The sequence below is a fragment of the Cherax quadricarinatus genome, chromosome 3, assembly GCF_038502225.1.
Source record: "Cherax quadricarinatus isolate ZL_2023a chromosome 3, ASM3850222v1, whole genome shotgun sequence".
NCBI lineage: Eukaryota > Metazoa > Arthropoda > Malacostraca > Decapoda > Parastacidae > Cherax > Cherax quadricarinatus.
The window spans coordinates 2,506,892-2,524,337 of record NC_091294.1 but is presented as its reverse complement, the minus strand read 5'-3'; the positions used below and the strand labels follow the sequence as shown (position 1 = coordinate 2,524,337).

Below are 17,446 nucleotides of genomic sequence, written 5' to 3'. Positions count from 1 at the left end.
TTACATAATGAGATTGGAACCATTTTAATACTGAAATAATCTTAAAATATTTAGGAATTTTTGAGTTGGTGGCAATAATATATATAGTGTTTGTATGGTTAATTTTGGAAGATTAGGTAATTTCTAAGCAGGGGTCATAAAAACATATAGTATATTATACACACAAAACAAAGGAAGAGATAAAAGACGCGGTGGCTTCTCACAAAGTGAGATTGCTAATCCCAAGTGAGGTTCAAGGAGTGGTCATTATCCAGAGTGAAGTCATAGTTGCTTAGGTATGAAGGCTTCATGTGGTACTGTAATATGTCATATCCTCATGACCTTTTTTCACCTTTAGTGCTGTATATCATATTGGTTCCAGGTGCAAACTTGTTTACATAAGGTGACCACATATCTGGCAGTTGTGTTACTGCTGTATTTGCCAATATAGGACAACACTCAGTGGAAATTAAGTGTTTATGGATTTTACGTATTGTTGGCTTCCGTAGAATTTTCCAAAGCCAGCTTGACTTACAGACAGGTCTTGGTAAAAAGCTGTTTTTCTGGAAGAATATCTTTTGACTTAAAGCTAAGATTGTACAGGAGGGCTCCATATGTACAGCACCCTCTTTTTGGTGTTCCATGATTTTGTTGGCTTTTAGTCAAGTAATTGTTCATTATGTTCAGTACTTTTGCTGCTTTTTTGCCATTTTCATATAACAGTTGTATAATGGAAGGGCAAATGGTGCTATATTTTAAAGTAAGTATTGTATGTACTGTGTATTTGTTTTACTTTTTTACCTACTTTTTTATGCCTAGCTGTATTAAGCACTTAATATATGATACTGTAAACACGTTATCAGGCATTTTAGATGTAATCGATAATTAAAAACTGCTCTTTTCCACCCACCGGCAATTTTCACTTACCGTACAAGGTCAGGAACTCCTGTACAGTAATCCCTTGTATCTGCAAGAAACAAATGAAAGCTTGTGAATGTCAACTCTCTTGTTCATAGATGGTGTTGAGGCTTCATCATCTTTTTTTTTTTTTAGCTGATAAAAATATCACTGGGTCATGACACTGTTATTCATGGTTTTTAGATCTTCACTAAACTAAGTGTGTTCATGTATCTCTGATATGGTCTTTTTTTTTTTTTTTTGATGGTTTGAGCTACCACAACTATTTTCTTGTATTTTCAGATGTTAATTGGAATAAAAAAGCTCTAAGCTTTAGTTCAGGATTTGGATATGGATAGACTAAATGAAGGCTGCTTCAGAGTGAATGTTCAGTAAAGGTGGAAGAGTATGAAATAAGAGTTTGTTTATGTACATAGATGGAGTGACAGTGTGGAAATGTATTTGGAGTGGCAAAGAGATATAATGCTAGCTACTAATATTCTATGGGCCACTCTGCTGTACTTTGGAACATGAATATATAATACACATGGTTTTGTTTACCTAATTTTTTTTTTTTTTTATTTTATTCTTTGCTGTTTTTAGCATCATGGTGGAGAGAAAATGATAGCAGTTCTAGCTGCAAGAAGCAGTTCTAATTATTTGTATGCTTTATATAATTAACTCTTAAACAGTCCAAACATATATATATGTTCTCTCACGTAGCACCCCAAACGTATATTTATGTTTCCTTTGTCATTCATTCAACATTGCCACGATAAGCCTGAGTTGCCTAGACATGAGAGAATGGGTGGGCGCACTCACTGTGCACCATATGAAAAAAAATTGGGGACACCTGGGTACCATATGCTCTTTTTTCCTATTAATTTTTTTTTTTTTTTTTCAAAAAATTTGGGGCGCTACGCGAGAGAACGTATATATACATTTGGACCATTTAAGGGTTAATCGTGAAAGTTTTTAGTGCATTAAGTTAAACTTTTAATATTATTCCTTCTTTCGTTGTGTAGATTTGGAATTCCCAGCATTTCTCCTGGGCATTGATGCTCAAATCTTGGGTCAGAAGCTCATCAGCCGAGTGTTTGACAGTAAATGGGGTGGAAAATCAGAGAGGGTGGACGTGACTCTAAACACAGAGCAGGCACAGTTTACACGAGATGCCTGGACCAAAGGATTATATTCAAGATTATTTGACTATATTGTAGAGGTAGGAAAGTGGATTATGCATTTCTTATTCAGAATCATTTATTACATTTGTAATTTGCCAAATAATTTTAATAAATACAGTAAATGTGCTTTGTTTGCTTAGTAGGTGATATAAAAAGACTACCCATACAACCAATTTTTAATTACTCAGGCAATCAGTAGGTAGGAATTTGTTTTGAAGTCCCCAATTTGTACATCTCTTATTGTATGTTTCAGGTTTCACAAACAATTAACTTGATATGTATGTACAGCTTCTCCTCACTTAGCGACATACTTGTTTACTGACAACTCAGACTTATAACAGGCTCTCTGACCAGTATACTTATCTAAATAATGTATATTAGAGCAGATTTCCTCTATTCTGTTTATTACAATATACAGTACACTACTATATAAACATTTAAAAATATACCAGAAATGTTATAAATGGCACAAAGGTGACATAAAACATTATCAAAGAAGGTTGACATAAACCCACTACCATTATAGTATGCTCCTCACTTAGTGATGAATTCATTTACCAATGTGGTCTTAGGAACGGACCTTTGTTGTTAAGCGAGAGGGAGGCTGTATATACATTTGAATGTCCTGGAGGTGGGAAGTACAGTGCCTGCACTCTGAAGGAGGGGTGAAGGTGGTAAGTACAGTGCCTTCACTGTGAAAGAGGGGTGGAGGTGGAAAGTACAGTGCCTGCATCTGGTGGAGGGGTGGAAATATTTGCAGTTTGAATGGTCGTCTGAACTTGTAATAACACATTTGCAAACAAATCGAGTGATTTGTTTGAAATTTTGTTATTATGATTTTGTGAGTCATGGCAGCTATGAAAGGACTTGAGCAAGATCACGCTACAACCATGCTGGTGTGGGATTTGTCTGTATCGGCATGCCTCTGGAAAGACAGTGATGGAGTGAATGATGGTGAAAGTGTTTATTTTTTGGGTCACCCTACATTAGTGGGAGAAGGCAAGTGTATTAAAATAAAAAAATATATACTAGGGTGTTGGGGAAAGGGGTGGGATTAAAATATGCAGAATCTAATACAAAATGAGACTTGTCACAGTTAATTTTTACTGACGACACTGTGCTTTTGGGAGATTCTGAAGAGAAGTTGCAAAGTTTAGTCGATGAGTTTGGGAGGGAGTGTAAAGGAAGAAGGTTGAAAGTAAACATAGGTAAGAGCAAGGAGATGAGGGCAACAAATGAGTTAAATAATGGAAGATTCCATAGCAGATTAGAGGGAGGGAGTATGGAGGAAGTTATTATTTTCAGATATTTGGGAGTGGGCTTGTTGGCAAATGGATATATGAAAGACATGGTGAACCATAGAACTGATGAAGGGAAAAAAGTGGGTGGGTCATTGATGTGTCTGTGGAGACAAAGAATATTATCTATACAGACACAGAGAGAAATGTATTAGAGTATAGTGGTACCAAGCATGGGTTATGAATGTTGTAGCAAGGAGGATGCTGGAGGCAGTGGAGATCTTGTGTTTGAGGGCAATGTATGGTGTAAATAATATAGAGAGAATTCTTAGTTTAAAGACTAGGAGGATGAGGAGGTACAGAGGCACCAAAAGTATTATCCAGAAGGCTGAGGAGGGGTTGTTGAGGTGTTTTGGTCATTAAGAGAAGATGGAACAAAATAGGAAGACTTAGAGTGTGTATAAATCTGTAGTGGAGGAAAGGTGGGGTAGGGGTCATACTAGGAAAGGATGGAGGGAGTGGGGTGAAGGAGGTTTTCAAATTTAAATTCAAATTTATTTATTTATTTGCAAGTAGTACATTAAGGGTAGGTATTTACAGTAATGGGTTGCAGTGCAAAGAGAGAACTTCTATTATGCCTAGGCATTATGGGCCGACTTAATTTAATGGCTTACTGACTACTTAACACTAAAGAAATTTATCATAGTTGCACAATAGTTCTATTAATTATAAGTTAATCTAATTTATATAAACCAAAGGATATATTCTTGTGACAATGGACACTAGGTTCAAAAGTAATTATTGAAATTATATATATATTTTTTTTTTAACAAGTCGGCCATCTCCCACCGAGGCAGGGTGACCCAAAAAGAAAGAAAATCCCCAAAAAGAAAATACTTTCATCATCATTCACCACTTTCACCTCACACACATAATCACTGTTTTTGCAGAGGTGCTCAGAACACAACAGTTTAGAAGCATATACGTATAAAGATACACAACATATCCCTCCAAACTGCTAATATTCCAAACCCCTCCTTTAGAGTGCAGGCATTGTACTTCCCATTTCCAGGACTCAAGTCTGGCTATTAATAATAACCGGTTTCCCTGAATCCCTTCACTAAATATTACCCTGCTCACACTCCAACAGATCGTCAGGTCCCAAATACCATTTGTCTCCATTCACTCCTATCAAACACACTCATGCATGCCTGCTGGAAGTCCAAGCCCCTCGCCCACAAAACCTCCCTTACCCCTTCCTTCCAATCTTTTCGAGGACGACCCCTACCAAACCTTCCTTCCCTTACAGATTTATACGCTCTCTATGTCATTCTACTCTAAATGACCAAACCACCTCAACAACCCCTCTTCAGCCCTCTGACTAATACTTTTATTAACTCCACACCTCCTAATTTCCATACTCCGATATTTTCTGCATAATATTTACACCACACATTGCCCTTAGACAGGACATCTCCACTGCCTCCATCCGCCTCCTCGCTGCTGCATTCACAACCCAAGCTTCACACCCATATAAGAATGTTGGTACTACTATACTTTCGTACATTCCCTTCTTTGCCTCCATAGATAACGTTTTTTGTCTCCACATATACCTCAATGCATCACTCACCTTTTTTACCTCATCAATTCTATGATTAACCTCATCCTTCATAAATCCATCCGCCGACACGTCAACTCCCAAGTATCTGAAAACATTCACTTCTTCCTTACTCCTCCTCCCCAATTTAATATCCAATTTTTCTTTATCTAAATCATTTGATACCCTCATCACCTTGTTGAGTTAGGCATAAGAATTAACAACTGGGCGTCTACACTGCAAACTGAATTGTTTGCAATCCTAATGGCGCTAAAGCTAACCTATGACACTGAGCTTGACTCTATCATCATTACTGATTCTATGTCATCACTGAAGGCTCTTGACTCATATAATGACTCCAACAACATGCTCATTGGGGAAGCCAGGTATAGATACTCAAAAATTAGGGACAAAGGAATTAATGTACAATTGCTATGGATCTCATCACACATTGGATTACTCCTTCATGATAAAGTTGATATGTTAGCCAAGAAGAGTATCGAGAAGGAGAATGTAGAATATAACTTTGGTATAACTGTGTCTAGCATTAGGAATAATATTAGGAGAGAAGTAAATAATGAAAATGATTGTTATAGGAATGCAGTTAGAAGCCTGAGTAGATCTATAACCCACTATGATAACATGAACGTAGATAAGTATGTTTATGGAGCAACTTGCAATGTGAACAGACTGACTGATGTTGTAGTGGCCAGGCTTAGGCTTGGTTACAAGTACTTCTGGCAGTTTGGGAGACACACAGATGATGATCAAACTAAATGTAAATTATGTGATCAGGCATATGGTCACTCTCTTGAACACTATGTGCTTAATTGTCCACTTATTGAGGAATACAGAGACAGACAGTATAATAACCTATGTGACATGTCAAGATATCTTATTAATGAAAATAAGATACCAGATATGCTAAGCAAATTTCCTAAATTTGCTTGTAACAGATAAGTGAACTATAGATATGTAGATATAAATCCATATGTATTCCTGTTAACTCTTTGGGGCCTAGTTCCTAGGCCTTTTGTGTATCCATATGCTCTCGCGCTACCGTCCACAGGATGGATATGGGGTGCACAATAAACTAGCCACTTCGGTGGCAAAATCTAATCCTCATCACCTTACTCTTTTCAATGTTCACTTTCAACTTTCTACCTTTACGCACACTCCCAAACTCATCCACTAACCTTTGCAATTTTTCTTTAGAATCTCCCATAAGCACAGTATCATCAGCAAAAAGCAACTGTGCCAATTCCCATTTTGTATTTAATTCCCCATAATTTAATCCCACCCCTCTCCCGAACACCCTAGCATTTACTTCTTTTACAACCCCATCTATAAATATATTAAACAACCATGGTGACATTACACATCCCTGTCTAAGACCTACTTTTACTGGGAAGTAGTCTCCCTTTCTTCTACACACCCTAACCTGAGCCTCACTATCCTCATAAAAACTCTTTACAGCATTTAGTAACTTACCACCTATTCCATATACTTGCAACATCTGCCACATCGCTCCCCTATCCACTCTATCATACGTCTTTTCTAAATCCATAAATGCAATAAAAACTTCCCTACCTTTATCTAAATACTGTTCACATATATGCTTCAATGTAAACACTTGATCTACACATCCCCTACCCACTCTAAAACCTCCTTGCTCATCTGCAATTCTACATTCTGTCTTACCTTTAATTCTCTCAATTATAACTCTACCATACACTTTTCCTGGTATACTCAGTAAACTTATTCCTCTATAATTTTTACAATCTCTTTTGTCCCCCTTCCCTTTATATAAAGGGACTATACATGCTCTCTGCCAATCCCTAGGTACCTTCTCCTCTTTCAAACATTCATTAAACAAAAATACCAACCACTCCAACACTGTATCCCCCCCTGCTTTTAACATTTCTGTCATGATCCCATCAGTTCCAGCTGCTTTACCCCCTTTCATTCTACATAATGCCTCACGCACCTCCCCCACACTCACATCCTGTTCTTCTTCACTCCTTAAAGATGGTATACCTCCCTGGCCAGTGCATGAAATTACCGCTTCCCTTTCTTTATCGACATTTAAAAGTTCCTTAAAATATTCTCGCCATCTACCCAAAACCTCCATCTCCCCATCTACTAACTCCCTTACTCTGTTTTTAACTGACAAATCCATTCGTTCTCTAGGTTTTGTTAACTTGTTTAACTCACTTCAAAATTTTTTCTTATTTTTCATTAAAATTCCTTGACAGTGCCTCTCCCACTCTATCATCTGCTCTCCTTTTGCACTCTCTTCACCTTTCTTTTACTCTCCATATACTATACTCTTCTTACAACACTTCTGCTTTGTAAAAACCTCTCATACGCTTGCTTTTTCTCTTTTATCACACCCTTTACTTCATCATTCCACCAATTATTCCTCTTTCCTCCTGCACCCACCCTCCTATAACCACAAACTTCTGCCCCACATTCTAATACTGCATTTTTAAACCTATTCCAACCCTCTACAACCCCCCCACTACTCATACTTGCACCAGCCCACCTTTCTGCCAATAGTTGCTTGTATCTCACCTGAACTTCCTCCTCCCTTAGTTTATACACTTTCACCTCCCTTTTGCTTGTTGTTGCCATTTTCCTCTTTTCCCATCTACCTCTTACTCTAACTGTAGCTACAACTAAATAATGATCCGATATATCAGTTGCCCCTCTATAAACGTGTACATCCTGGAGCCTACCCATCAATCTTTTATCCACCCTTACATAATCTAACAAACTACTTTCATTATGTGCTATATCATACCTTGTATATTTATTTATCCTCTTCTTCATAAAATATGTATTACTTATTACCAAGCCTCTTTCTACACATAGCTCAATTAAAGGCTCCCCATTTTCATTTACCCCTGGCACCCTAAATTTACCTACTACTCCCTCCACAACACTTTTGCCCACTTTAGCATTGAAATCCCCAACCACCATTACTCTCACACTTGGTTCAAAACTCCCCACGCATTCACTCAACATTTCCCAAAATCTCTCTCCTCTACACTTCTCTCTTCTCCAGGTGCATATACGCTTACTATAACCCACTTTTCACATCCAACCTTTATTTTACTCCACATAATCCTTGAATTCATACATATATATTCCCTCTTTTCCTGCCATAACTTATCCTTCAACATTATTGCTACTCCTTCTTTAGCTCTAACTCTATTTGAAACCCCTGACCTAATCCCATTTATTCCTCTCCACTGAAACTCTCCCATCCCCTTCAGCTTTGTTTCACTTAATGCCAGGAAATCTAGCTTCTTCTCATTCATAACATCCACAATCATCTCTTTCTTATCATTTGCACAACAACCATGCACATTCAGACTTCCCACTTTGACAATTTTCTTCTTCTTATTCTTTTTAGTAATTATTACAATAAAAGGGGTTACTAGCCCATTGTTCCAGGCATTTTAGTTGACTTTTACAACACACATGGCTTATGGAGGAAAGATTCTTATTCCACTTCCCCATGGATATAAAAGGAAAAGTAATAAGACCAAGAACTATTAAGATAAAATCAAAGAAAACTCAGATGAGTGTGTATAAATAAACATGTACATGTATGTGTAGTGTGACCTAAGTGTAAGTAGAAGTAGCAAGACGCACCTGTAATCTTGCATGTTTATGAGACAGACAAAAGACACCAATCCTACCATCATGAAAAACAATTACAGGCTTTCATTTCACACTCACTTGGCAGGACGGTAGTACCCCCCTGGGTGGTTACTGTCTGCCAACCTATTATGGGAATATAATCTGTAGTGGAGGAAAAGTGGAGTAGGGGTCATACTAGGAAAGGATGGAGGGAGTGGGGTGAAGGAGGTTTTCAAATTTAAATTCAGGTTTATTTATTTCTTTGCAAGTAGTACATTGAGGTTATGTATTTACAATAATGGGTTGCAGTGCAAAGAGAGAACTTCTATTATGCCTAGGCATTATGGGCCGACTTAATTTAATGGCTTACTGACTACTTAACACTAAAGAAATTTATCATAGTTGCACAATAGTTCTATTAATTATAAGTTAATCTAATTTATATAAACCAAAGAATATATTCCTGTGACAATGGACACTAGGTTCAAAAGTAATTATTGAAATTATATTATGGGAATATAACATTGATTTACTAAAAGTAGTTTACAGTATGAGAATGCTACAATTTGGTGTAGGGCAATACTGTTTTGGGTAGGTATTTATACTACTATGTAGTATTAGTCAATGTATGAACTTGGTCGTCTAGTCTTGAAATTTTAAGATTTAGGTGATTGGGAGATTTATTGGTAAAGTTAAATATTGAGTATTGAGTATTTAGGGTGATTAAGTGGCTTTTGAGAAGAGTCTTAAATTGATTTTCAGACCAGGTTTCTTTAGTATTTTCTGGTAATGAATTCCAAATTTTGGGGCCCTTTATGTGCCTAGAGTTTTTACACAGTGTAATATGGACACGAGGTACATCAAAAAGAGATCTATGTCTTGTGTTATGGTCGTGTGTCCTGTTAATGTTGGTGAGGAGAAGTTTGAGTGGAGGGTTTATGTTTGTATGTATTGTTCTATATATGTAGTTGGCACATGAATAAGGATGGATGTTCTTTATGGTGAGCAGATTTAGATTTTTGAATATTGGTGGAGTATGCTGTTTGGAGTGGGAATTTGTTATCATTCTGACTGCAGCCTTTTGCTATGTTATTAGTGGTCTTAGGTGATTTAATGTTGTTGATCCACATGCACAAATTCCATATGTGAGATAAGGGTAGATGAGTGAATGATACAGTGCAAGGAGAGCTGGTTGTGGAACATAGTACCATAGCTTTGATAGTATGCCTACTGTCTTAGAGATTTTCTTGGAAATTTGTTGTATATGTGTCTGGAATTTGAGGCTACTGTCAAGGTGGATTCCTAGGAATTTTCCCTCTGCGAGTCTTGTGACGGGTGATCCGTTTAGCGTTATGTTAAGTGGAACATTTGCAGCTCTGTTTCCAAATTGAATGAGATAGGTTTTGTCAGTATTCAAGGTAAGTTTATTAGTCATCATCCAGGCAGATATTTTCTGCAATTTGGAATTGATAGTGTTGGCGAGTATGACTGGGTTTGGGTGAGAGAAGACGTATGTAGTGTCATCTGCAAATAATATGGGTTTGAGTAGCTGTGATGCATTCGGTAGCTAATTGATGTAGATGAGAAAGAGGAGTGGTCCAAGGACACTTCCTGGTGGGACTCCTTCTGTGATTGGTTGAGTGGAAGAGTTTGCACCATTTGTGTACACACATTGGCTTCTGTTACTAAGGTATGACTTTAGGTAGTTGAGGGAGTGGCCTCTTATACCATAGTGTGTTAATTTTGTGTGCAGCAATTTATGGTTGACTGTATCAAAAGCTTAACGTAAATCAATGAAAATTCCCAGCGGGACTTCTTTCTTCTCGAGAGCAGTATATATTATTTCTATCATGTGTATGATAACATCATTTGTGTTTTTATTATTCCTGAATCCAAACTGACAGGGGTTTAGCATGTTGTGCGAGACGAGGTAGGAATAGATCCGTCTATGAATTAATTTTTCAAAGATTTTAGAGAGCAGTGGTGTAAGTTAGATATTGGTCTATAGTTATTCAGGTCAGCTTGGTCACCTACTTTGTGGATCGGGGTGACCCTCACTATTTTGAGAATTCCTGGGAAGGTAGAAGATTCAATGGATTTGTTAAAGTGTGTTGCAATAATTGGTGACAATACATGAGAAGCTTTTTTGTACATAAAAGTTAGCAAGTTGTTTATGTCTCCTGCCTTGTTTTTATAGGTGTTGATGATGAGCGAGACTTCTGTTGGGTTGGTAGGAGCTAGGAATAGTGTATTTGGGTAGGTGCCCATGATGTAGTCTGATGGACGGGTGTTTGAGCTTGGGATTTTGCTCGCTAGGTTCTTTCCTATGGTGGAGAAGAAAACATTGAGTCTGCTGCCAGCAGTTGGGTCTAAGAAAGATGAGGTGAATCATAGAATTGATGAGGGGAAAATGGTGAGCAGTGCACTTAGGAGTCTGTGGAGACAAAGAACTTTGTCCTTTGAAGCAAAGAAGGGATTGTATGAGAGTATAGTTTTACCAACGCTCTTATATGGGTGTGAAGCATGGGTGATGAATGTTGCAGCGAGGAGAAGGCTGGAGGCAGTGGAGATGTCATGTCTGAGGGCAGTGTGTGGTGTGAATATAATGCAGAGAATTCATAGTTTGGAAGTTAGGAGGAGGTGCGGGATTACCAAAACTGTTGTCCAGAGGGCTGAGGAAGGGTTGTTGAGGTGGTTCAGACATGTAGAGAGAATGGAGCGAAACAGAACGACTTCAAGAGTGTATCAGTCTGTAGTGGAAGGAAGGCGGGGTAGGGGTCGGCCTAGGAAAGGTTGGAGGGAGGGGGTAAAGGAGGTTTTGTGTGCGAGGAGCTTGGACTTCCAGGAGGCATGCATGAGTGTGTTTGATAGGAGTGAATGGAGACAAATGGTTTTTAATACTTGATGTGCTGTTGGAGTGTGAGCAAAGTAACATTTATGAAGGGATTCAGGGAAACCGGCAGGCCAGACTTGAGTCCTGGAGATGGGAAGTACAGTACCTGCACCCTGAAGGAGGGGTGTTAATGTTGCAGTTTAAAAACTGTAGTGTAAAGCACCCTTCTGGCAAGACAGTGATGGAGTGAATGATGGTGAAAGTTTTTCTTTTTCGGGCCACCCTGCCTTGGTGGGAATCGGCAAGTGTGTTAATAATAATAAAAAAAAAAACGTCCTTATGACTCATCTGAGTTTTCAACTTCCAATTGTGTCCCCTTCTTCCTGTGTCTCATCTCCGAAACATTCTGGGCCTGTTGTCCACCTTATCACTTAGTCTCAGTATTTTATACATCATTATCATGTCCCCCCTGTCCCTCTATTCTCTGGTGTCATCAGGTTGAGTATCCTTAGCCTCTCCTCGTAAGACATACTCCTTAGCTCCAGAACTAGTCTTGTTGCAAATTTCTGCACAATCTCCAATTTCTTGATATGTTTGACTAGGTGTGGTTCCATACCGGAGCTGTGTACTCCAATGTGGGCCTGACGTACACGGTGTACATTGACATGAAAGACTCCTTACTTAGATGTTGAATCACTATTCTTAGGTTTGCCAGGCCTCCATATGCTACTAAGGTTATTTGATTGATGTGCACCTCAGGAGATGTGCTTGGTATAACGCTGACCACAAGATCCTTTTCCTTAAGTGAGGTTTGCAGCCTTTTACCCCCTAGCCCAGAGGTTGGTGAACTTTTTTTGGGTATTGCCCCCAAAAAATTTGTGTACAGTGACTTGAAAGTCCACAGAATCTGGAAGACAAGAAACATTCAAATTCAAAACAGTTTATTGAATCCATCTGTATGGAAAATACAATTATGCAAGCTGAAAAGTATGTATCATGCACACACGCACACACGTGCACACACATACGCTCTTTGTCTCTGAGAGTGTGTGTGAGAGACAGTGAGTGAGAAATATTACTCATGGTTACCCTTACACTACTTGAAAAGTAATTAATGTTAAGTATGCATATTCATCAGTTTTTTAATTACCTTTTTACTTCCATTTGCCACAGGTAACATGTTTACAAAAAATTCCTTATTATTCCAGACTGTAAATAAAGCCATGGTTACTGATGCCAATTTGATAAGTATTGGTATTCTTGACATCTATGGATTTGAAATATTTACCAAGAATGGATTTGAACAATTCTGCATCAACTATGTTAATGAGAAATTACAGCAAATTTTTATTGAGCTTACCATGAAGAGTGAACAAGAAGAATATAAAACTGAGGTAAGACCAACACAGTGGAGTAGACATAAATTGCATGAAAAGAAAAAAATGAAGCACAGGTGCATTACTAGGCTTATGTAACAGTAAGCCTAGTAATAAAGATTTAAAAAAAAGGCCTTAAAATAATGAAAAAAAAAATTCCTTGAAACTTAACCCTTAGTAAATATAAACATTTCCCATGGTTTCTTTCTTTTTGTTTTTATTACAAAAAATGCTATTTCTAATAAGCATAGAGATCTCCAGTGAATACTAGAAAGGACTGCCCTTCTAGCATCCAGCCTGTTACTGGGTTTTTGTAACAAGTAGTCAGTAATAGTGCTTCAGGATTACAACTGGTAGGCTACTAACTAAAGAAATTAAAATTTAATAAATTTATTAATAAAAAGGTTGTCTAGGCATATATTATGAAAGTAAATTATTGTAATCAACATAATCAAAATAATCACTTCTCTCGTGTACAGTAGTATTGTGCTGAAGGCACATATCACATCTTTATGGCTTAAGTACCGCCTGGTACATTGTTAGCATTTAATAACATAATACAAATATATATAAGTAAGTTTGTGTGTATGTATGTAAGTGCTCTAAGTAGTTCGTTATGTTGCAAGACTCAACTAGACTTTACCAGTGACTGACTAAAAGTCCTCACATAAACTAACTTCTTGACCATCCTGTTAATCAGAACAGCTTACTTGAACAATAAAACGACTGATAAGCCGAACAGCAATATAGCAAGCAGCACCGACACAGAATCAGGAACAAGGAGATAATATAACGACACTAAGTAGGGACCATCTGCAGATCCTCCACAAAAGTCACAAAACTCCTCTACTACTGAATCTAAGTTCAGCATAAGAAAATCCCCGACTGTGACAGTACACATATACCAGTACAAATTAGGTCAGAAGTTACAGCTCAGGACCTGAGTTTCACAGAGTGTCTATGCGACACACAACCTCAGTACAACGTCGAAAATCACTAAGTCTAGACTATGTTCTGTGAACAGAGTTACACAGAACCAACAACAAGAGAGCAACAGAGACTATCTTCCAACAAGAGCCCACAAGGAAGAGGAGTGTGGGACGCCTTGTTAGGAGAACATCCAACCGACAAGAGCTTGAGAAACCCATACAGACTACTCCAGGCGAGGTGTGATCATCCCCCCTCATCACTGAATAATATATAAATGTTACATCCTACCTAATAATACAACTAAGTCAAATAATAATATAAAGCAATATATTTACAATTTAGCTAATATCACAAATATAAGCAATATAAAATTATATGAACAGGTGATATACATTATATACATTGTGACTCATTCAGGGGTCACAATAGTTTTGCCTCCAAAAATAGTCAGAAAAAGATAGGTGAATTAGACTCTGTAATATTAGCTTCATGTTATTAGTAGTACCTTTTAGATGCATGTGTAGTAGCTGTTGACTGTGAGGGAAAAAACTAACTCAAATTCTTTCTTATATTTTAAATGGAAACTAATTTACAACACTGAGTGTGAAAGCTTTCATGTTAAAGAGATGAGATTATAATATATACTTGCAGGGTATCCACTGGTCACCAATAACGTACTTTGACAACAAAATAGTTTGTGATCTTATAGAGAGCAAACGACCACCCGGCATCATGTGTATCCTAGACGACACTTGTGCAACCATGAGTGCCAAGTCTGAAGGTGCTGATGAAGATTTTCATCGCAAAATGGAATCACAGGTAAAATTGATGCGTCTCTTAACCCTTTCAGGGTCCAGAGGCCAAATGTCAGAGTAACAGCCAGGGTCTAAGAATTTTCCAAAAAAATTATTGTTATTTTTTCTTATGAAATAGAAGAGAATCTTTATCTGAATATAATAAAGCAAAAAGTATGAAATTTGATGGAAAATTGATGAAATTATGCTCATGCCAATTTTAATGTGTCAGCAATATTTACGCATTGGCGATTTTGCCAACTTTGACTCCTATTTTAGGCCAATTACATTATTCCGGTCGACCAAATTCTTAGCTATTTTGCTAGTAGTACTTCTGTTTTATCAGTTGAGCACAAATTGCCCAGTCAAAGTGATAGGAAATTGGTAGTTTGGCCAATTTAACACAAGGTTCAAAATATTCCAATTTCAAAATAGGATCCAGAATAAACAATGCAGGCATTCCTGGCACTAAACTAACATTTCTTCTGTTCATCAGTTATGTTTTAAGGATTTACAAATGAATTCCATTTTGATTTTTTATTCACATAATGAATTTTTATTCACACCAATGTTGTAATAATAATAATTATATAAATAATATCAGCACACTCATGAACATATGTCAGACCCACCAGCTGACGCGTATTAGACTTGTGACAACATTTGTTTACTCTTGAACATCGGCAAAAATTTAACATTTCCGCTACTTTGAGCTCAGTTTCAAGCCATTTTCTGTATTAAAACCAATCAAAATCATCTCTATTTCTGTAATATATATTCCATTCTATCAAATGAGACCAAGAATTCACGAATACAACTGTAAAAAGCATGTGAAAAACACCAGAAAGTAGCTGTTTTAATCCAAAATTATGGTCACAGTTTTTTCTCATGCACTGTGTGCTGCAGGATTTGTTTTAGTGGTGCCCACTTACCACATAGATGTGTTCTTTTATATCTAGGCCCAAATTTATCACTCACAGGTTATCTGAGTGAGCTGATCTCATGGCGTAGATCTACGGTTTGAACCTTGGCTTCAAAGCCGTAGATCTACAGGATGGACCCTGAAAGGATTAATTTTCTTTTCTCCATATATTTAAATAATATGAGAGTTTGTATAATGTAATACATACTGTGAATAAAGACTTAAAAGATATACAAAGACAATATGGACAGTTAATTCCTGTTGGGGCTACAGTTTGCTCAGGGTAGAACTAAAGTTATACAGAGTATACTTCTTACATGTATGCGTGCATGCACTTGTGCACATGCATGCACATGCGCGAGTTCACGTGCACATACACTCAAGTGTGCATCCACACACATGCATTCAAGCGTATGCACACACTCATGTGCGTATGCACACATGCACTCATGTTTGCATGTGTACATACATGCACACACAAACACACACACATTCTGTTTTTTAACACACTGGCTGTCTTTCACGAAGGTAGGGTGACCTAAACATACTCCACCTCTTTTCAAGAGTCTTAACTTGCTAAATACACAAAACATCTACACTTATTATTGTGCCTACTACATACACAGAACACTATACTCTAATGTAAACTCTCCTCTCAAACTCCTCCTTAATAACTATAACAGAACACACAACCATAATACGAGACACAGATCACTCTTTGATATCCCCCCATGTTCATCTCTCCCTATGCAAAAATGCTATGCACGTAAAAGGCCTGAAGATCTGGAATTCATTGCCAGAACAAACTAAAGGACTGCTGTCTGCAAATCAGTTTAAGGCCCTAATAAGAAATCACCTCATCACCCCAAAACTAACCAGACAAACCGTACCTAATCACTACCAGTTTTTCAAAAGCTACTCATATTGTGCTAATGAATGCTCAACCACTCACTACTTCGAAATTAGGATGTCTGTTTTTTTTTCATTGTTTTAAATAGTAGTAGATTGTAATACAGTACATCATAATGTAAATTGTTCCATTGTAATAGCAAATTTCATTGTTTTAAATAGTACTAAACTATAATACATCATTTTGTAAATTGTTTTAAATTGTTACATTGTAATTCTGTAATCTGTAATACTGTAATATTTAGTTCTCCTGTACTTACTGTAACTCATCTAATGACCATATGACTTATGTATTATTGCCTTACTATTCTTAAGTTAATCTTTAAGTTTGCCCAAAATCCTTACCATACAAAGGGGCTTTTGGCATGTACATCCAAGTATTATATTCCTCTTAATCTTAATCATTCACTCTATTACTGTCATACCAGAGGCATGCTGATTCTACAATTCAGATGCCCTTCCAAACTGCAAATATTCCCATCCCTCCTTCAGAGTGCAGGCACTCTGTTTCCCACCTACCGGACTCAAGTGCGGCTAACTGGTTTTCCTGAATTCCTTCGCAAAATGTTACCTTCCTCGCACTCCAACAGCTCGTCAAGTCCCAGATACCATATGCTTCCACTCCTATCTAATGCACAAAACCTCCTTTACCCCCTCCCTCCAATCTTTCCTTGGGCAACCCCTATCCTGCCTTCCATCCATTACAGATTTATACACCCTCCAAGTCATCTTTTTTGTTTCATTTTTAAATGTCCAAACCATCTTAATACAGTGGAACCTCAAAAATCGAACTTTCTTCGGTCCAGAAGGCTGTTTGAGTGCCACTACCGAACGAATTTATTCCCATCAGGAATAATGTAAATTAGATTAGTCCATTTTAGACCCTCAAAAATACACTTATAAAAGCACTTACAAAAATACACTTACATAATTGGTTGAGTTGGGAGCAGTTCGATTTTTGAGGTTCCACTGTAACTCCTCATCAGCCCTCTGGATAATATTTTTAGCATCCCCACACCTAATCTCCAAACTAGGAATTCTCTGCATAATATTTACACCATTGCCTCCAGTCTCCTCCTCGCTGCAGCATTCACAACCCATGCTTCACACCCATATAAAAATGTTGGTACAGGTCCACA

General features: G+C 37.5%; 1 protein-coding gene across 2 annotated transcripts in view; it reads left to right on the top strand.

The window, feature by feature from the left end:
* The window catches only part of LOC128706544 (unconventional myosin-Ie), a 701,146-nt gene that overhangs the window by 554,544 nt on the left and 129,156 nt on the right, over positions 1-17,446 (top strand). For both annotated transcript variants that reach the window (XM_070089967.1, XM_070089969.1), the window contains 3 exons: positions 1,902-2,098; positions 12,585-12,770; positions 14,334-14,501. In XM_070089967.1, the coding sequence (XP_069946068.1) occupies positions 1,902-2,098; positions 12,585-12,770; positions 14,334-14,501 (551 nt within the window). The remainder of the gene's footprint in view (positions 1-1,901; positions 2,099-12,584; positions 12,771-14,333; positions 14,502-17,446) is intronic.